At 33.9% G+C, this 23,488-nt stretch overlaps 1 protein-coding gene across 4 annotated transcripts in view; it reads left to right on the top strand.

The window, feature by feature from the left end:
* The window catches only part of LOC149781349 (uncharacterized), a 93,105-nt gene that overhangs the window by 22,211 nt on the left and 47,406 nt on the right, over positions 1-23,488 (top strand). For all 4 annotated transcript variants that reach the window (XM_089935438.1, XM_089935440.1, XM_089935437.1 and 1 more), the window contains 7 exons: positions 2,366-2,488; positions 4,099-4,310; positions 7,665-7,788; positions 10,323-10,482; positions 15,539-15,596; positions 17,984-18,059; positions 22,526-22,636. In XM_089935438.1, coding sequence (XP_089791564.1) covers positions 2,366-2,488; positions 4,099-4,310; positions 7,665-7,788; positions 10,323-10,482; positions 15,539-15,596; positions 17,984-18,059; positions 22,526-22,636 — 864 coding nt within the window. The remainder of the gene's footprint in view (positions 1-2,365; positions 2,489-4,098; positions 4,311-7,664; positions 7,789-10,322; positions 10,483-15,538; positions 15,597-17,983; positions 18,060-22,525; positions 22,637-23,488) is intronic.

Here is a 23,488-nt window from a genome sequence, read left to right as displayed (position 1 = left end):
TGTCAAATATTGTAGGTAAAAAATAAATACGACAACCACTGGCTTCATAGCTGACCTGTTTTGCCCCACCCTTTAATCCACTTGATTATCAGTGTTTACTTTTAACAGCAAACTTTATATTGCATATTGAGCTTCATGTTGTCACCATGTCTGCATTTTATATTTGTATCCCAAAGAAAAAAGCAATCCTCTTATGTATGGAAATGTTGCATGCATTGTCAATGTCTCAGTTTCATTGTATTTTTAACATTTACATATTATAGATAGTTCATTGTACAGATAGTTTGTTAGTATTATAGATAAATCATTAGTACTGTATTATAGTTTGTTAGTATTATAGATAAATCATTAGTACTGTATTATAGTTTGTTAGTATTATAGATAAATCATTAGTACTGTATTATAGTTTGTTAATATTATAGATAAATCATTAGTACTGTATTATAGTTTGTTAGTATTATAGATAAATCATTAGTACTGTATTATAGTTTGTTAGTATTATAGATAAATCATTAGTACTGTATTATAGTTTGTTAGTATTATAGATAAATCATTAGTACTGTATTATAGTTTGTTAGTATTATACATAAATCGTTAGTACTGTATTATAGTTTGTTAGTATTATAGATAAATCATTAGTACTGTATTATAGTTTGTTAATATTATAGATAAATCATTAGTACTGTATTATAGTTTGTTAGTATTATAAATATATCATTAGTACTGTATTATAGTTTGTTAGTATTTTAGATTAATGCTAAGTATTGCTTGTGTTTTTGCTGCTGAAGAAACCAACACTAGACCATAACAATTTAAAGAACTACTGCCCAGTTTCTAATCTCCCATTCATATAAAAATCTTAGAAAAGGTTGTTCTATCCCAGCTTGTATCTCATCTGAATTCAAACAGTCTTTTTAGCAATGTACAATCTGCATATCGCCCTTGCCACAGTACTGAAACTACTCTTCTAAAAGTAGTTAATGACATTCTCTCTGCGTTGGATAGCAGAAAGATTACAGTTCTCACCCTCCTTGATTTGTCTGCAGCATTTGACACAATAGACCATGATATATTACTTCACTGTCTCCAGCATGTATTTGGCATTCATGATACAGCGTTACTCTGGTTCAAGTCCTACTTGGTCAACAGGACACAAATTGTATCTGCAAATGGAATACACTCCAGCCCAGTTGATCTATGTTGTGGTGTTCCACAGGGGTCTGTTCTTGGACCTGTTCTCTTCATTCTGTACACTCAGTCGCTCTCAAGTGTCGTAGATCATCATCCAGTGTCTCCTTTACCTGAAACAATAAATATCAGCAACACCAACATTAAATTCACACAATCAGTATGAAACTTAACTGTTACTCTGGACAGTACTATCACATTGCACCAACATGTCACGAACATATGCAAGGCTGCATATCTTGAGCTGAGACGCATCAGCTCAATTTGCAAATATCTTTCAGTTGATGCCACTAAAACACTTGTGTGTTCATGAGTACTTTCAAGACTGGACTATTGTAATTCAATTCTGTCTGGTTCATCTCAATATCTGCTCCAGAAACTTCAAAAAGTTCAAAACACAGCTGCTCGGATCATACTTAGAGTACCACGATCAGAGCAGACCTCCCTGCAGCTCCGTACCCTACACTGGCTCTCCATTCGATCCAGAAACAGACACAAAATTTGTTCTCTGTGCTATGTTTCACTGTCGGACTCTAGTCCAACATACCTATCTGACCTCATCCATGTGTACACACCAGCAAGATACTTATGCTCCTCTTCTGACAATCGTATACTCATTATTCCAAGTATGAAAACAAAGTCATATGGACAGAGTGTTCTTTTGCATACTAGGGCCCAGCAACGTGGAATGAATTGCCCACTGAACTTAGACACAAAGACAGTGATCACATTTAAGAGGGCTCTCAAAACTCGCTTATTTTGACTGCAAGAACAAACTTAAAGACCTAATAATGTTTCCTTCCTTAAAAATTCTCAGCATGTTTTTTTATGTTTTCTAATTTCATGGTGTTTGTTTTTGTAATCATATATTATCATTATATGTTTTTTATCTTATAGGTGTTATCTAAGGTTGTAAAGCACTTAGAGCTTCTAAAGATTAGGTGCTATACAAAGTCCTCATTATTATTATTATTGTAGATTGATGGTAAAGATAGTTGGTTAGTATTATGGATAGTTGATTCATTGGCCAATATTACATAAACTTGGTTTAGTAACGTGCTTAATTTTCATGTAAATAACAACATGATCCAATATTAAACTGAAAAGTCATTTGTGCTCAGTCCCACAGCTTTGCCAATTTTATGTATTTATTAGCATTTTTTTTTTTTTTGTGTAGGGTGAGGCTGACTACACAAACTGTGATCAGAATGAACCAATTGCTGTCACCTGGGGAGTCTTCCCAGGGAAGGAGATAATACAACCCACAGTGGTTGATCCAATTGCTTTCAAATCCTGGAAGGTAAAAGTTTTTAATATATTTCTCTCAAGCACTGAATAAGCCTGATCCATACTGAAAATGGATGATGTTAAAACGGCTTTCTTATTTCAAAGTAAGGGCATTGACGGAGGTAGGGTTGAAGTTTATTAACTCACAGATTTATTCAAGAAGTATGATAGAGCACACCAAATGTCGTACTATCTTCAGAAGAGGGGTCATTCATTGGGAGGGTTTGAACTTGATCCTTCATTTTTTGTAGAAATGATTTAAAGAGTTGATTATTAATGGACAAGTCTATAAAATATCATTCTGCATTCAAAAGAGGGGTGATTAGAGGTTGAACTCCTTCTCAGATAAAGATCTCTCTGCAACTTACAGAGGTCATGTTAATGTCAATACCTTTAGATGTACTAAAAGATTTGTTGTATCCGTACCAGACATTTGTAATTTGAAACTTCAGAAAGGAAAACTGACCTTCATACATGTTATTGATGTCTTAGTCCTCATTAAATTCCAAGTTCCTGTAACAAAATTTAAAAGTTCATCCAGGTAAGCAAGATAAAAGCTGATGTTTAATTATAACAGGATATGCCCTGTTGTTTTTATACTGGTACTATGAGAACTAAACTAATTTCCTTTCTCTTCTAGTAATATCAAACTGGCACATCACATTGGTTGTAATTGTTGAGATGTACATGTTGAGATGTACATATTTTTATTCAATTCTACATTCCTCACATTGCTTATATAGTTGTGTATTTATTACATTTATGCAGGCTGAATGTATTAAGATGTATATTTATTTAAAAAAATATGTATGCATAAGTATATTTGTAAATCGTTTCTACTTCTCACATATTTATACAAACTCCGTGTGAGAACCACTTTTCTTAATCGGAATTTTATAAATGTTGGCAGCAGTTTAAAAAAAAGATATTTTGAAATAGATCAGTTAATTTATAATTGAATAATACTCAAATACTAATACTGGTATATTTTTTTTGTGTGAGTAGGCCTGTGTTCAATCTCAACAGACTGGTCAAGGACGGAATGTGTTGCTGTCTTGTTATGTCTTTCATAAGCATGATAGATTTAATTTTTTAATGGGTATAGGTACAATGAATTAGATGAAATTTGTGGCTATCAATTCTTCATTCTTTTTATGTTTGTTATTTATAGAACAACATTTCTGATATTTTTTTAAAACTGGTATTTGCAGACTAGAATACACGTTTTCTCTCATGCAGACATGCAGTACAGTCTGGTTATGTTCAGTTAACCTGACGGTGCTAAGAAATGGCAAACCTTGTGTGTCTGAGAACTTAAGGAATTTAAGAATGATTTCGCCTAACTTTTGTGACAAATAAAATGATATCTTTTGATTGAGTACATACCTTAGCTTGGATTTTCCCTTAAAAATTTCTGTAAGTGTCCAGTGATGATCTAAAGATCTTTTTTAATTATAGATTAAAAATGGGATTTATTTTCTTTTCATTTTGAGTTAATTTCTACGTCCACTTTAGAAAAGAACAGTGTCAGACTCGGTAGAAAAATATTCTAAGTGATGATCAGAGGTACAAATACCTTTTTATATTTATATTAAGTACTCTTATTCTTTACTTAACTGACAGGATGAGGCATTTGCCCTGTGGATTGAGGGTTGGGGAAAGCTGTATCCAGAGGGCTCAGAGTCAAGGGACATAATCCAGAACATACATGACAACTACTACTTGGTGAACCTTGTGGACAATGAGTTCCCCAAGATGACTTGCCTTTGGGAGATTATTGAAAGGATGCTAAAACTTGCTGGGCAAATGACGATCAAAGAGGAGGAAAATAAGATGTAAATAGTAATGACTGGAGTAGCTTCAGATCTCAGTTGATATGAAATGTTGCCATTTAATTTAGAGTGCTTTCTTTTCACCATCCTTTAAACCATGGTGATGAAGAGATGGCAGTTTAATAAAGGTAAAGTTTTAGTCTGCAGAGCTAGCTTCCTTTTACCTGTTTTAATTTTCGTCAACCTTGTGCTAGCAAATGATGCATTATACAGTAGCTGCAGCAGCTGTAGCATCTTCTTTAAGTTTTGTGATGGTTTTTGTTCATCAGATGTGTGATATTTAAAAATTCTTCTTTGTTTGGAAAAGAATCCATTACCAGAACAAGAAAGTCCTTAGTTTATAAACTTTCTTCAGAAGCTTAAAGAACTCAAAACTATCATGTATATCTGGCACACTATTGTCAGCTCTTTTGAATAATGTCCCTCTCTGGAAAACCTGTATGAAGAAAATTTGTAAAGGTATGCAGGTTATGCCACTTTTTATCTTGAGTTTTACTTTAATACATTTAATAAAAATTAATTTATTTTGCCAATAATTAGGCATTGATGGAATTTTATAGTATTTCTCATGAAAATCATAGGATGATTCGCACTCTTACAAAAAGTAATAACACATGCCTGACACATTCATATATGCTAGTAAATGACTAAAACATGATATGTTTTTGTTTGGGTTGTTTTGGGGGTTTTAATTCATTTGGTCACTGCATTGGCATATAAGTGACAGGTGTCAAAGATGTGATGAAATATGCTTTTCTAAAGATAAATTTCCAGGTATTTCCAGGATGAAATTAATTTTTTCAAGGTTCACATATGACCGTTACTGAATGGAATTAAAGAACATTTTAGATTATAAAATGTGCATTTTCTAAATCTAAAGATGTTTCTCTTTCAAGGCTCTCCAAAACATATATGTCAGAAAAGGTGATCATGTACAAAACTACAAAATGTATCACATGAAACAAGTTTGATTATATTCCTATAAATTGGCATGTAAAGTCATTTAATGTATAGAATAAAAATTCTAACTTTATTTTGCTGACCTGCATTATGTTGCTAAGTGGGAACAACATAATGACAGACCTGCCAATTCTTACAGTTTTGATGCAAGTCTTATGAAAATTATCCTTAAAATATGAATTTACATCATACTAGCAAAAACTATGGAAAAATGACTGTTGCCGAAAAATCCGGATAATTGGTTCATCTGTGTTCTATTTCAAACCGGGTTTCATCTTAGATGTAGTGAAATTAGTCAGGGAACCAGACTAACTTTACAGCAGCACCCCAGACGCTTGAAACCGCACCTATTTGTTCATGCGAAGCATCTGCATGATCAAGCTGTTGATTGTAGAATATTTTTAAAATGGCATCCAGAAAGTGATGCATTAATACGAAAGGGAAAATAAGCTTCTAGAAAAGTGTTAATAATCAACACAGAAGAATAAAAAGGATTATTTAGATTCTTGTGAATAAAAGTTGGAAAGGACACAATTACGCTTATTGGACATGCCAATTTGAGTATATCTCGTGGCAGTAAATGTGATTGCCTTCTTCATGTGAAATGGAAAAGAATTTCCAAAAATTATGTAAAGTTGAGAAATAGCAACAAGCCATTGAGCTGCATAGCTCTTGGAACTAGAGTTTGTGCAACTGTACCAGTGGTAAATAAAGTATGTGTACTTTACAAACTTTTCAGTTGAACATAATGTTTATCGTTGATACATCAAACTTTTAATTACATTTTCCAGCTTTACAATAGCAGTTATTGATATTTTGTTACACCTTACTGAAAAATGGTCAATCTTACGGAAAACAATCACCTGCCTTACCAAGACGGACTCGTCAGGGTTGGCAGATCTGTAATAGAATAAACTCTGACATTATTTTGACTTGATAAACATGGACTGTGACCAGCATGGACTCGAACCAGATGTCACATCATGTACCATCATACTAGGGTCTATATGCTCTCCACTTTAAATCACAAAAAAAGCCAAAAGAGTAGACTCTTTCCCTCAACTGTGTTATATGACACTTGTGCAAATATACCCAACCAAAAGGGAAATGCGCAGTTATCTTTTTCCAGACTGAGGTAATCACATAGTGAATGTATTTGACCTCTGCCTTTCTGTCAGTTATGTTGTCTTGCCATATTTGCTTTGGATCTTACCAACATTTTGTTCATTTGTAATGTACCTTTGTACCATAGTGCAAAGTTGACTATTTCTTTTTTTGTAGGGTATATAATGGTATATAATGGTTCATTTTGCTGGTGATATAGGAAAAGTTTCATTTTCTTAGGATGTAAACTTGTACCTTTGAAAATAAATTGTAACAGTAATTTTGATTTTCTTTAAGACCCAATAATAAAAAATGTATTCATTCATTTTACTAACTACATTTAAGCTTACCATGCTTTCTTTTATGGAGATAAAACCAGTACATGTCATCAGTATAAAACAGTTTTGAAATCTTTAACTCTCTATTTCTGCAATTGTTCAGAATTAGCTTCTTTTTTTATTTATAAAGTGTTCTCATTTAGTTTCTGCCAACACATTTTCCATTTACACTGGTTATTGGTGCTCACAAATCATCACATCACACCTTCGTCTGCATGGATTCAAGTCTTGGGCTCAGCTGATGTGGGTAATATGAGAAAGCTTGCCCGTACCTTCTCATTTGTCAGTGGTGTTTACTGCGGTTTTCCTTGGTTCTTCCTCCATCAGGTTTCATTTGAAAGTCTAGATAGACACTCCACTCAGTTGGAAAAGGGTAATCAGTTGGGTTTTTGTTTGTTTGTTTATTGTATATTGGCACGATGGTATTCAAATTTTATCTTTTTTTAACAGAAGTGTTTTATTTGTATGCAGTAATCTCGCATGCACTTGTAAGTTCATACGCTTATGAAAAAAATGCCTGCTGAAAAAATTAAATTATTTTTTGGGAACATTCATTCACTATTTGTATTCATATTCAACTGAATAGTTATTCATATTTGGCCGTATAGTTAAAACCACTATTTGGCACAGCCCTAATATATATATATATATATATATATATATATATATATATATATATATATATATATATATATATATATATATGAGAGAGAGAGAGAGAGAGAGAGAAGATGACTGACTTTAATTGCAGTTTTAATATGTTCAGAGTGGCAAAATATCAGACACACTTGAGCCTCTTTGTTTTATATTTACTGGCATAAAATGACTTCTAGTTTATAATTGGCGTTAAACCCTACAACAACAACAACAACTTCTAGTTTATAAAATCCACTCCAGCTGTTTCAATAAAATCATGTTTGACCTTATTTTAGTATTATGATATCTTATTCTTTAGAATGCAAAGTTTGATGAAGCATCAAAACGTCAAGGGGAACATTGCCCATTCCAAACAGGGTGTGGACTTTGAGAAGAAACTCGACATCCTGATTAATTCAAATGATCAGTTACTTGAAAGAGTGGTATGTATTGTGCTAAGTTTACTTTCTTAACCCCACCTCCACCAGTTGCGAATATATATATGTATTTTTACAGTAACACACAGTATATCATCTAGGCAAGACAACTCTCTCTCTCTCTCTCTCTCTATACATACATACATACATACATACATGTGTGTGTGTGTGTATATATCCGTTGTTTTCACGTGATGTCACAAAACATTTGTACTTCCATATCTGCCATTCTGAGTCCCTAGCTTCTCAAACGGGCACCTAAGATAAGAACACCTAATTACTAAGGCACGTCTCATTTTGTGTGTAATAATATAAAATTACATCACATTCGGTTGTGCCTGTCAACCAGACACTTTGAGAAATTGCTATTATACATGAACCATATAATCAATATGCATTAAACTTTCAGCTCCACACCCCCTCCCTCTCCCTGTTTTCTTCCAGACATTGTTAGACTCATTTGAAAATTGTTAATTTTTTTTGTTCTTTTGTTTGACCACATGTTTCAAACCCTTACAGAGTATTAGTAGGATAATTAGGCATGGCCTTTTCAAGTCTTTGCACCCCAACCCTTACTTTGATGGAAAGTTGAGGTCATTTGAAGATATTGGTTAAATTTTTAAATAAAATTAATGTTTTTGTGTATAGTCATTGGTCCCTAAATCTAGAGAGGGATACCTACCATACACTGCTCTCCCTTGATAACTTGTGCCGGATAACTCATGAATCTACTTATAATGCTGGGGCAGGTGTGGATCCCATTTTTTAAAGTATACAATGCCAAAACCCTTATTTGTTGAACATGAAGAAAATTGTGATACAAATTGAATAAGGAGACCCTGATATATTGCTCAATTTATAATTGATAACGTTGGCTAGTGTTCGGAAGTTTGAAACAACATCATGAAATTCTCAACTTATATTATGAAGTCCCATATTTTGTTACATTTTCTTTTTAAAAATATTAAATTCTCAGTACACTGTAAATAACAATCATTGATAAAATTTTGCTTAGTGATATTGTGACTATTGCATACCTGTGGCAACACTTTAAAAAATAAATAGCAATGAAAGTTGTGTTTTAGACACATTTTAATTCGGTTTAGATGTCATAAAGACATTATGTCTTCTTGTATTCAGACATGAAGAATGTCAACCTGCCATCACAGCTGGGTCCACAGGTGTTTCTGTGAGAACCTAATTAACAGCTGATTGTGTTGATATCCAGTTTGCAGATGTATTTGTTGCATTGTTACACTCCAGTTAAAAACAAACCTGCTTTGTATTATCACATTAATTACTCTTTTGATTCAAATCAAATAAAGGGAATAAAATAGAAATTAAAAGGCATGTAAATCCTACATGTGTAAGAGCTAGTGGTCACAGTTATGTGACAGGTCAACTCATTTCAATTGACCAGTCAAACACTGTTATAAATATGATTATGTAAGTAACAATTAAATTACCTTAAATTATCCAGGTCATTCACAGATTTTGGTAAGATAGCGAGCCAATCAAGCAAAAGGAGTACCTGGTGAATTCCATGCTTTGTTTGATAGATATGGATTGTTATGGAGGTGTGAGTTCAAAGTTTGTAGTGTATTTAAAATTCATGAATTGGCACTCAAGATGTGCTCAAGGATGAGCAGAAGTTTCACTTGCTTGCATTGAAATCACAGCATTATTATTTCACTAATAAAACAGTTTTACCAAATTCAGTTTAACTGAGTGTGATGATTTTTTAAAAAAAATGAAACAAATGTCTGCTTTATAAACAAAAGGAATCTTGTTTTATTGTGCACAAAGCAGTGATTATTTAATATCAAAGTTTTGCAGGTAGACAATGTGACACACATTTATGGATGTTTCAAAACCTGTCAGATATATTTGTATACATCTTTGTCACCTCAGTTTACTGTATGGAAGCAACACCTACTCATAGTCGTCATTTCCTAAAATTGTCTAGACTGTGACAGAGAAATTCATAAAACTGTAAGGACGATGAAGGAGAAATTCATAAAACTGTCTAGACTATGACAGAGAAATTCATAAAAGTGTAAGGACGATGAAAGAGAAATTCATAAAACTGTCTAGTCTGTGACAGAGAAATTCATAAAACTGTAAAGACGATGAAAGAGAAATTCATAAAACTGTCTAGACTGTGACAGAGAAATTCATAAAACTGTAAAGACCATGAAAGAGAAATTCATAAAACTGTCTAGTCTGTGTCAGAGAAGTTCATTAAACCGTCAAGAATGAGAAACTTTAAGTATCATAAAATTTTATACTTGCATGAAATTTTAACTTCTACTGATTTTGCTTACATGGGACTTTGATATTTAAAAACTGGATTTTGAGTAAAAGTGAATTTTATACTCGGAAAGAATGTGATGAAATTTAGGACTGGTGTTTTATTTCATTTTGAAGTCCATTCAGTGACAACACTAATATTGTAAAGAGAACTGAATTTAAGTTGTGAGGAATTGTTGTAAATTTTGTTAACGCTAAGATTTGATTGTAAATTTAACCTGGTGTTTCAGAGTCCAGGAAGTCAGGGGACTAGTAGTTCCAGTTACCGTCTTCTGGCAGCCAGGTATACGCAACGACCACAGCTGAAATTCAAAGATAAAGTAAACAACAGTAACCAACCATTTGTACCCATTATCAAGTACAAGCCACATGCATTACAGCCTTTGCAAGGTGAGAATAGTGTTTTGTATAAAGGAATACATACTAATTTGTAGGTATGTTCATTTCTATTATCCCCATCCTTTATCGACTAGCTGAATCTATGGAATGGCATGTTACCTGTCATCTGTCAGCACAAGTTTGTTATTGTTCATCCTTTTATGGTGCTTACAGGATTGCCATAAAAGTTCACACACATATTCATCGCAGGATGAAGTTGATCCAAAATGAAAATGGTCTGCTCAGACAATCATTGCAGGCGTCTTGAAAATCTTATTGTTACTCTACCGGGACAGATGGTTACCGTATTTACCGCATATGTTGGGACATGATAAATTAATTATTTTTTTTTCCTGTCCCAGAACTTATGGTGAAATATTTTTTTCACTTTGGTCATATGTCCCAAGACTTATGAAATGAAATAAATTGGTATTGCATTTGTGCTCCCCCCCCCCAACTGCACGTCGCAATAAAATAGATAAATAAAACGCTTAATTGATAATAAAAAGAAAGAAACTAACCTTGTGTTGTTATCATTTATTCCTGTTTTCAACATGAGCATTAAAGAATAAAACATTTCCACGAAATCCGTATAAATAGCGTAGGCTTCCATACTGTAACGTGTATCATTTATGTCCGATACCACACACCATGTTGTTCATTGACATGAACACTGAGAAACAATTGTGTGTGGTTGTGCTCAAAGGTTTGAACATGTTATCCGACTGAAAACTGGAGCCAACAAAATCGCATACAAGAAGGAAATAGTCAACTGAAATCTTGAAGATGCCATTCACGCATGACACGGTGTTGGGTGCAAAATAATCAAGATTGAATTATGTCCAGGTCTACTGTATGACAATATCTCGCAGAAAAAAAGCATCATTTGAAAACACATTCGCTTGAGTTCAAGTGACAATCTTTTCACCAGCTAGGGTTACATAATTATCCTTACGATAACAAGCACACATAAGCCCTGGTGGTGAATAAACACGACTGGCAGCAAGCAGTTAACTCCTTCTTGGAACCTACCGACAGGACATCAAAGACAGAAGGTTATTTTTTTAACAAAGCAGGCGATCTCAGAAGCCGACCCCGGTTACTTTATTTTGTAAAGGATATCAATACAAAGGTTATTTTATTGCAAAGCAAGCCGACATCGGAAGTTGACTATGGATTCTGTGAAGTGAGCCGATGTTTTTTTTTTTTGAATGTACAAAGACGGCCAAGATATGGAAGCATACTTGAGTTCCTTTTCAACTGTATTCACGGGAATTTTGAAAATAAACTGAAACAATGGAACAAATTTTAAAGTGACACAATATAGTGCTTTGTGCACAGATGCCGATGACCCAGCGTCACCCAGAATATTTGGAGAAATAAAATCATGTGATGAATTTGTTAAGGCCAGAAGAGAACTATACTGTATGCCAGTTATCTCGTAAATAAAAATCATTATTTTAAAACACATTCACTTGAGTGCAAATGGCAATCTTTTCGCCGGCGTGGGTTACATAAATATCATTAATGTTTACCCGCAGACATCAGTGCACCTTTGTATTAATTATTACTAAAGATGCCAAGCACATATAAGCCCTGGTGGTAAATAAAAACAACTGGCAGCCAGCAGTAAACTTCTTTGAACTTGCCAACAGGACATCAAAGACAAAGTTTATTTTTATTACAAAGCAAGCAGACGTTGGAAGCCGACTTTGGACTCGGAAACCGAATTTTTTTAAAGGATATCAATACAAAGGTTATTTTATTGCAAAGCAAGCTGACCTCAGATGCCAACTACTGGATTCTTTTAAGTGTGCCGATTTATTTTTTTTAGCTTTGAATATACAAAGACGGCCGAGATATGGAAGCTAACTTTGGTTCCTTTTCAACAGTATTCACAAAAAGTTTGACAGTAAAGTAAAACAATGGAACACTTTTTAAAGTTGCACAATATAGTCCTTCGTGCGCGAACATTGATGACCCAGCATCATCCAGAAGATTTGGAGAAAATAAAATCACGTGATGAATTCGTGATGGCCAGAAGAGAAACAGATCATTTCACCGACAATATGATCATTAACATGGATGAAACTCTAGTGTACTTTGATCGCATTCCTGGATGGACTGACGATAAGATGGGCATCAAAAGTGTGAGAATTATTAAGACTAGTGCAGATTTGAAAAAAATCTTCCTTTTGTTCTTGCAGTTTCCACTTCAGGTGGTGTGTTGCCTCCAACAATTTTTCACGGTATGAGAAAGTTAAAAAAGTAATTATGTACCAAAATAATAGACCGTACGTGTACAGGAGAAGTGTTGTGTTGATGAGATGCTGCTGCAGAGGATTAAAGAGTTTTATCTCAATTACAGTTTTATATTTAAAAAATAAAATTTAAGTTGGATTGAAATTTCCGACATGTAATTTTCGAATGATTTAAAAGGTGTCCCACAACTTACGACTCGAAAAAAACGATGTGTCCCAGAACATACAGTGCACAAAAAAATTACTTTTAAATTTAATTTATGGTGTCCCAACAAATACGGTGTCCCAACATATGCGGTAAATGCGGTATATCAAAACGTGTTTTTTATTTAAATACTTATGACTTTTGGTTGATCCTAAATGAAAATTAAAATGGTGCTGATCTTGCATCTAATATGGCTGCCACATAAACCAGCTTGAAAATTTTTATTTCTACTTCTCCTGAATGGGAAGTCATATTGACAAGAGGTTTTCACTATAAGACTTTTTGTTTTGTCTAGTTGTTACTAAATGCAAATGGTACCAATATGACATCCAGTATGGCTACCTACTTCAAAATCTTATTTCTGCTCCTCCTTAATGGAAATTTACAGCAACATGGGGTTTTCACCAGGAGGCTTATTATAGTGTTGATTTGGTTAAATGTAAATTACATTCATTACATAAAAAATGACAGCCATTTTGAAAACTTTTTATTGCTACTCCTGAATGGATGTTTATGTAGTTTTCCCATAAAGATTTCTTGTGGTATCTAGTTGGTCTTTAATGAAAAGGGTGCTGATCTTTCATCCAGTATTGCCACCATAATAGTCATCTAGATAATCTAATTGATTTTTGACCTGAATGGATGGCCCTATCACGATGGGGTTTTCACCAAAAAATTCCTTGTAATGTCAGGTTGGACTTGAATGAAAATAGTGCATATCTTTTATCCAGTATTGTTTCCATGGCGAACATCTTGAAAATCATGTTATTGCTTATAAATATCAGAGATAGTTTCAACACTCCTCATTTGAAAAGAAGAAATGGCCTCTCTTGGATTCCTTGAAATTCTATTTGGCCAGTAGAGCTTTTTGCGATGGAAACACATTTTCATAAATATTTGACTGATTTTGATGTAGGGACAATGTGGGATGATCTGCTTGCTGCAGTATTCTTGTTCATTTGCTTATATTACAGTTTGGATAAATTTCACCTTGTACAAGTTTCATACAGTTGATATGAATATACTACCTTTGCAAGCTACTATCAGTCCACATGGTCTTTTTCCTTTTGGCTTGGAAGGATTTCATCAATCCAAGTCTGTGGCATGCTATATACTTTCAGTTACTAAGAATAGTTTATGTTTCTTATAATAGAGCACTTTCTAAATTTAGCTTTTATGACCTTTTGACCTTGAAAGTCAGTATATGTTGAGTGGATTTTAATTATAAACCCAAGAGGAATTAACAAGTGGTTACCTCCCTTGATTTAGTTTGATAGCCTCTGTATCTTTTTTTCAAACAATACTGAAACCTTTCAGTAGAAAATGCTCATCAGAGTTAAGTTTTTAAATATTTTGCTGAAAATATTTATGAATTTGTTTTTGTCAGTTTTCTGTTAAGAGCTAAGGACTAGAAAAGACTTAATTTTTTAATTCAAATTATAGTCCTACTTACTTGTATCAACATTGCTTATGTTGACAAACTGCCTATGGTCTTTTGTTACTGTCAGATTTGTCATGCTTATGTCAACAGTGAGGTAAAACTGTCTATGTCAGCAGAAGCCCTAGGTCTCAACATGAACAAATCCTTTGTTTTCTGATTGTTTATGTTGGCAAGCTGCCAGTGCCAACCCATACTTCATTCTACAAATATGTGATGTTACTGCCTTGTTGTGTTTTTTTGGCAACTTCATTATTTTCTGCACTTGTCATCAAAGCAAGCTGGCTAAAATCTTCAATAAAAATAATGCACCCTTCATCAAAGGAAGTCATAATTGTATGTATTACTATGTATGCATATTCTGGAATTCTTGCATGTTTTACAAGTTCTACATGTGCTTAGTTAAGTCTTTTTTTTGTTGAAAATGTCATAAGATATTTTGCAGTCATCTGACATGAACATTATTACTGCCATTTCAAAAGAATTCAAAACTTGTTGCTATTTTTTTGTTTCCATATGAATAGCATCATCACCATGGTAACCTCTGTAATATGTCTATGTCTGTTGCCTCACTCAGATAAAAATCAACCAAAGTCCAATCTAATTAGTATGTAAATAATAACTTTATAGCCATATGCTACTGACAACAATGAATATTTTTGTGAATTGTTTAGTTATATGTTGGTTAAGAGTGTGCTATAGATCAAACAAGGACTATCATTTTTTTGTACTTATTTTCTAACAATGTGACTGATACATGAATTTTTTTAACATGTGACCTGAACTCCAGTGCATGGATTTTTCATATACTTTTAGTTGATGCATTATGGGGCTTATAACAAATGCATGATGTCAGTATACAAGTGTATTTCACACACTAGTTTTGTCTTAACTTAATCAAAATTTCTATTGTTTCTTTTCTCAAAGCGTAAATCCCACTCACTGAGAACATACATGTCACAGGTGACAGATAAATTTCTTAAAATATCATGTAGCTTGAGATTAAAACATGAAGATTTACTACTGTAGAACTTGTTTATGATTAGTAAGTTAATATTTTGGCCTAATTATATGAAAACAAATCTTTGAAAGACTGCTGATGGCTTCACTCAGTTTAGTTGTGAGAATGCGGTAATCCTGGGTTCTTTATTGTTGTCATTTCAGAGAGCTTGAGATTGCCAGAGAATGTGGGCCCTGATGACATTAGTAAGGCTGACTTTATGTAAGGTTTTTTTCTCACCACTTTTTTAATAAAAGAAGCAGAAACACTGAATTTTGTAGTCATAATGGTGCAGAAGTGATCTGCCTAAATAGACTGTTCATAGTATAAAGCTGTTTGATATGTTTATTCATTGATTAATTACCATGAAATAATTCTTTTGGTCCTGCCATGAGATGTAGAATCTCCATAGTAAACACTTCTTCTGTCTGTCATTATGTGTCAGTCTATTCCTGTAATCAACACTTCTTCTGTCTGTCATTATGTGTCAGTCTATTCCTGTAATCAACACTTCTTCTGTCTGTCATTATGTGTCAGTCTATTCCTGTAATCAACAAAGCCCAGCAGCCTTTACATATAAATGATGCCATTTGGTAGGTAGACATAGATATACATTTTGAAAGTTTTGTATTTGTAAGTCCAGTTTTGAGTTCAGACTCTTTTCTGTGACTTTTATATCTTCCCTACTGCAGATCCATGTAACCAGCTTAATTCAGGAACCATTCAACATATTTTTGATGCAGTTTGGTTGACTCATGAACTGAGATCTGCCTTGTATGGGTTTTTCTCATCAACTCATTGTTTAGATCACATTATGGCCCTTACAAATTGCTTTCACATATTTATGTGGGATGATGCTTATAACCAGCATGAACATTGAATCACAGACCCAATTGTGGCTTTTATGGGTTTTGTCTTGTCCTTGCCATTTTGGATAGAGTTATGTCCCTTGACAGTTAACCTCGTGTCTTTGCAGTGGATTTTGCTTGTAACTGGTGGTAACTCAAGAATCATTCCACATGTTCTGATAAAATTTAAAATGAACGTTGTCTGAAAGGTCTTGCCTGGGTTTAGTCTCATCAATTGACATGTAGAGAGAGTTATGATCCTTGTTTGGAATAATCTTGTCTTCAGATGGAAACCAGATGTTGCTTGAAGTCAGAATAGCTCAAGAACATTCAACATATCTAACTGAATAAGGTAAAAACATTGTTTATTAGCCAAAGAAGTGTATATTATGTCCCTAGACCTAAAATGCATAATATAAAGTTTGTCTTGTCTGCACAGTAGTGGACAGAGTTATGGCCCTTATCAATCAACTTTTTATATTCAAATGGGATATTATTTATAATCAGCAAAACCATTCAGCATATTCTAATGCAGTTTGACGTGAATGTTTTATAGACTTGTGTCTCATACACTCAAATCCAGACAGAGTTATTGTCCTTGTTAATTAGCTTATATCTTTATCTTAAGATGGCATGTTGCTTGTATGGATGAGACCTTGCAGGAGTTGAATTCCACATCATCATTTAGAGAAGTTATCGCTCCTGAATGCCCATCTTCTCATTGTGTTTTCACAACACAAGTTCTTATTTCTAATCCCCTGTGTAGCTTATAGATAGCAGGTCCCTTTGCATTGCAGCCATTGCTAATAGTTCTAGTTTCCATCAGAATCGATTTTATAAAATTAACATTTTAGTTAGTATTTGAATTCTTAGATTTTGAATGGGATCCTAATTTTATTTTAAATTATTGGTTTTTAGCAAGTGCAAAACTGATGCATAAATAATGACCCCCTCCCCTCCACAAACACACACAAAATGATGAGTTTGGAAAATCCATTTTAAGATCCAACAACAAACAGTTATGACTTTTTGCTTGGTAGTTTTTTCAGTATATTTTTTTTTACAGAAAACAGATTTTACAAATAAGTAAACTGTACATTTTCTATCAGACATATGTTTTACAGATAAAAGTATGTGTACATTTTCTGCCATATTTGAATGTATCTTTTTTGGATTATTGTTAGAAATCGCATTTGGAGCAAGAAATGAACAGTAATGCTAAGATATGAAAATTAGTAACCCATGTGATGAAATTAACATGCAGCTGCCAACCTATATATGTTAATGGAAGAAAACTAAAATTTCCATACATGGTGTTCAAGGCGATTGTTGGATGTTTAACACAGTGATCGCTTTTGATGTCCATCCATCAATCCACCTGTGTGCAAGTCCATCCACATCCTAGCTTTTCGTCCATTTTTAAATGTTTTTGTACTTTATTAATTTGTTTAGTTATCAGGTACAGTTGGCCACAGAATTATGTCACTTGGTATCTGGATACATTTTAATGTCTATAGTACCACTTTACCAATTCTCAGAGGCAGGATCAACATGCAGCCCATGGCCAGTTTCTTGTTTTGTACCTTTTAAGTGATTGAGTAGTAGTATTTATTAAGAAGCAAGGTTACCAGATATAAATGTATCAGAGTTAACTATCCTTTTTAGTGAAAATTTTCTTTAAAACTTTGTTATCAGTCTGTTTTATGTACAGCCTTTTTTTTAATTCAGTATTAGTAAACTATGGGTTTGTTTTTGTTTCAGCTATCCACATCCATATCAGTATGAAATAGACAACTTGAAACTGGACCAACATCAACTCACAGCTACAGAACCCATGGTTTGTACAAAAGCAGTGTTGCACCTTAGTAAACCCTGAAAACATCTTCCTACCCCAAAATGACACTGTTCCCCTAAATTGAACAAATTCCCATATCTTGATGACTGTAGGGTGACAGAGGTAAATAAAATGTCCCCTCAGCAACTCAACCAATGTGCAGCTGTAAAAGTGATGACCTTACATTTATTATGGTGCCACAACCATCAGACATTTATCTTTTGTACTATGAATTCACTTTTGTGTTCATCAGTTTTGCATTCTTTTAAAAACAATAAAACTGATAGATATGTCTATCTGATATTGCAGTTATGGCAAAGATATGATGAATATGTCTCTGTTAGAAATTGCAATTATGGCAAAGATATGGATATGCCTCTGTCAGATACTGCAATTATGGCAAAGATATGGATATGCCTGTCAGATACTGCAATTATGACAAAGATATGGTTATGCCCATTCAGATACTGCAATTATGGCAAAGATCTGGATATGCCCATGTCAGATACTGCAATTATGGCAAAGATATGATGGATATAGCTCTGTCAGATACCATAATTATAGCAAAGATATGATGGATATGTCTCTAATTTTTTGCGATTATGGCAAGGACATGATGGCTATGCTTCTGTTAGATATTGCACGTATAGCAGAGACATGATGGCTATGCCTCTGTTAGATATTGCACATATAGCAGAGACATGATGGATATGCCTCAGTTATTTTGCAATTATGGCAAAGACATGATGGATACAGCTTTGTCAGATACTGCAATTATGGCAAGGACATGATGGATATGCCTCTGTCAGATATTGCAATTATGGCAAAGATACGATGGATATGCCTCTAATATTTTGCAGTCATGGCAAAGATATAATGGATATGCCGATGGTAGATATTACAAGTATGGCAAAGACATGATGGATATGCCTCTGCCAGATATTGCAATTATGTCATTTTGCAAGGGATAGTTAAATGTTTGGTTTGCAGCAACCATGAATGCACAAAAAGTGGAACCCCATGAAAAATAGAGAATTAAATGTACACTTAAGGTATTTTTAGTGTGTTTTTCATTGCATGTACAAATATCATGTGGAAAGAGTACACAGTTGTGAATGCTTGAAAGACATTTACCGACTCTGTAAGGTTGTTGAACTTTTTTTACTTTGGTTTCATTGCATAAGGAAGAATATCAATTTTACCAACAGAAATCATAGTTCTAGGAATAACAGGGAGTTTATTTTTATTCATGGGGTATCATAGTTATCGGAATATCTGGGACTTAACTGTTATTCATTGGGTATCATAATTCTAGGAATAACAGGGACTGCTAGTATTCATGGTGCGTCATATTAGAAGGAATAAGTAGAACTTTACTAGTATTCATTGGGTATCATAATCCTAGGAATAAAATAGAGTTTACTGTTCTTGGGGTATCATAATTCTAGGAATAACTGGGACTTTACTATTAGGTATCATAGTTTTGTGAATAACGGATTTTGCTATTATTCATTGGTATCATAGTTCTGTGAATAACAAAGACTTTACTTTTATTCATTGGTATCATAGTTCTGTGAATAACAGAAACTATTATTCATGGGGTATCCGTTTTTGCATATCTTGTGATTTTATGTTTATCTAGAATTTCAAGACCTTACCTTTCTTCTTTCAATCACCAATGCAAGTTTGAGCAAAAAGACAGCATTTTGTAGCACCCAGCACCCAATAAATCGTTACCCAATGAAATCACAGTATAAGATAGTTTTGCATGTATGTGTCTATTTGTAATTTGGTGCTGTGTAAATGAGACCAAAAATAAAACTGTATTGGTTGTATTGTGAAACTCTACAACAGCAAGTCAGGTGATCTGAAAAGTCTGGCCCAGAATGCAATCTGTTTCATTTTAATGGCATGATTAAATAGTTTTCAGGAATTGTAATAAATGAATTATCAAGAATAAGTGGGAAGAATAGGGATTTTTTTATACTGTAGTTGGACTCTCATTTGCCTAGTATTTAGATCATAGTAATGTCAACTTTGACAGAACCACCTGATAAAGCTTGAAGAAAAGCACAGTAGAATGTGTCTAAGGAACTCATTTTAATAATTATTCCACCAGTTTGGAATGTAGGGTGGGGGTGGCTGTCTCTGTGCCCATTTGTCTGTCCGTCTGATTTTGTACATTCTAGAGCATAATTCTACAACAATTCAAGGTATTTCAGCCAAACTTGGTGCACTTTTCATGAAAGTTTCATAGAGGTGTTTTGATATTTAGAATTTTCCGCATTCAGTATTTGTATGACCATGGAGACATAGTGTAGCATAAATAACATGTAAACTGATGGCATTTTTACAATAAATAGTATAAAAATTTAGACATCTGGACCATTCATTACTTTCAGATCTAGTCTTTTCTGTAAGCAGGGGACTTTACATAACTCTTATTGTTTAATATTTCTAATTTTAAATGATTCATGCAAACCCCTATATACCTTCTTAATTTTATACATAAAGAAGATACTATATTACTTGTCTTGAATGTTACTTGTATCAATCAACCATCTTGCCTGACTGACTATACTTATTCCCATAAACCAAATATTGTTGAAATAAACATCCAGAAATCATATGCCCATCCTAAGGGACCATTCTTTTCTGATCACAGATTGGCTTCATGAGATGTGTTTTTTATTTTCTCTTTGCCCCCTTCTTTTCATGGAAATATTTAATAAGTTGGTTCTCTCTATCCTTCCATTGGCCATCTGTCATAGTTTTGTTTCAGCACGGCGACTCCCTTGATTAATTTTGCATTTCAGCTAGATTTGGTATACTGCTTGTAACGGTAGAGATCTTTTCTGAGCTTGATGGTTGGCTTTCAGCATCACTATTTACTGGAGTTGTAGCCCCTGCTTGTTAGACCCACCCACTTTTGTTTCTGCACTATGACGCCCTTGATCATTATTGCTATTAAAAATGTGTTATTAAGGTTGAGTTTGGTGAGACCTTTGAGTTGATTTGTCTGCATACTACATAGTTGTATAGCAGAGTTGTGGCCCCTTATTATCAGTTCCACACACTGTCTTATTAGCACGATAATTCACTTGATTATTTTTGCATTTAATTTTTTTATATACCTTGAGGTGATAATTCTGCTAAACAATAATGCAGAACACTAATAACCAAGCTTAGCTATGCTCCCTCAGTATAAAGCTACTGATTGTTGGATCCACCTGCTCTGCTATCTGTACAATAAGTTCATTACCTCCTATTACATATCAACCAAATTTGCCATTCAGTTTCACATTGATGAGGATTTGAATAAGTCAGATTATCAACCTGATGTCTCATTGTTTAATGAAGTTTTGGCTACCTGATTGTCAGACACAAGTACGGTTTTGTCTGTGCAATAATAACCTTAATTAATGTTGAATTTCAACTCGGTTTTTATAGGCAGGTTGATATCAATATGACCTCAGCTGAGTTCATTTGATTATGCTCTTTGTGATTATTTAATGGATTTATAACCCTGGATTATGAGACCCACCCACTTTAATTTTCACACAGTGACTTATTGATTTATGAATCACATTCATTTCTGCACAATAAAAATAATTCAGTTTTGGCCAAGCATGGTGTGCAGATTATTCAGCTTGATAGTGATGAGACCTTAGCAGAGTTCATTTGTCAGCAATCTGCATCATTGAGCAGAGTTATGGCCCCTAATTGTCCAACCCACCCACTTTCATGCTTACACAAGAACAGCCTTATTGGATTTAAAGGAAATTTAGTACACAGCTTGACATTAATGAGACCTCTTGTAGCATCTTTTAGTTGACTTATGACCTGTACTTGTTGGAATTTCCAACTTTTCTGCACAGTAACTTCCTTGATTCTTATTGAAGTTCAACCAAATTTATTATGTAACTTTATGCTGATGACATCTGGTTGCATTTGATTTTTAGTGTCTTATCTGCTTCATCAGTTTGTCAAGTTAAGGCCTTTGATTGTTGGACCCATCCACCCACCTTTACTTCCACACAGAAATTCCTTTCATTATTACTGGATTTTTAGTCAAAAGAACATTAAAGTTAGTTTGATATCAATAAGACATCCATTGGTTTGATTATTAGCTTTCTACATCATTATTATGTTGGGTTATGGCCACTGAATGTTTGACCCACATATTTTGCTTCAGCGCAGTAATTCTTTTATTCATGCTTTAATTTCAGGCAAAGTTTGTATGCAACATTGTTTCAATGACTCAGTGTTTTTCATCATTAGTGTTTTCCTTTACCAATGTTCTTTAGTTCTTTTACTGTTTCACCATTAACACCTTGACCCTTCCTCCACAAAATTGCACTCTACTTCAGCAAAAAGTAGGTACATCAGTACCTGAAATTTCCTTGTTAATGATTATTTTGACTAATGTCTTATTGTAAAGGTTTTTTTCTTCCATTTTCTACCGACAGAATCCTCTCCCTCTGAATGAGACACCGCTGTCTATGATCAGCACCAAAGCAGACCTTGACAAGTTAGTGGAACAGCTTAAATTGGAGAAAGAAGTTGCTGTGGATCTGGAGGTAAATGACCAAGAAAAAAAATCCAACAAAAAACAATGATCAAAATAAAGGTGTAATTCCTCAAATCACAACTGTATACTTGAAATATTCAGTAATATAATCGTTTTGTTATGAGTAAGTTAATCTAAATCTGTGTTGTAAACTGTTTCAGTGAGATCATGTTTAATTTAAGATGCCAGTCTTCACTGATTTTGTAAGTCCATATATGTGACTGTTTGTTGTCAACTATACATTTGTTCAAGTTCTTTCTGTTTTAAAGGGCAGTGTTTCTTGTTTGCATAATGGGATTAATGTTAGACTTGCCCGCCAAAGTGAATATGCTTTGAGAGGAAAAGCTGATACGGTCAATGATTTGGGGCACAGTGATGGGGTTTAATAGGAGGGTCCACTAATTAAAGTGGTGGCGATGGGTATTATTGGTTCAAGCTTTCATATTTAGCCGTTGTTTCTTCGGAAAACGTCTAATAGGACATTGCAGAGATGTTGCCTTATGGCATTGACTATTGCTGGGGATTTATTAGATGAAAGGACAAGGTCATAATTGGTCATCAGACCTTGCAAGCAAGCAGGTTCATAAGTGTACAAGGAACATTTGTGTGGGTAACAGATCAAAGGGTCAGTGTCAGGTCTTTTCAGTAGTTTAATATTTTTTCATCAAATGTTTCATTGCAAAGAAGTTGTAATATCCAATCTTTCCATGGGCAGATTGATGTTAGATTGTGTACACAAGTTTACAAAAGGAAATGGAACAGCTCTTGGAGTGGAATGTTATAAATGTTACAGATGAAAGTCATGGCTTATTTTTGGAGGGATGAGCAGAAATTAAGATAAACTTCCTGTGTTAAGTAAGTA

The sequence above is a fragment of the Sinohyriopsis cumingii genome, chromosome 15 (assembly GCF_028554795.1).
Source record: "Sinohyriopsis cumingii isolate HCF-2022 chromosome 15, ASM2855479v2, whole genome shotgun sequence".
In the NCBI taxonomy this organism is placed as follows: Eukaryota; Metazoa; Mollusca; class Bivalvia; order Unionida; family Unionidae; genus Sinohyriopsis; species Sinohyriopsis cumingii.
Note: the sequence above shows the minus strand (reverse complement) of the source record. Positions and strands in the feature narration are given on the sequence as shown.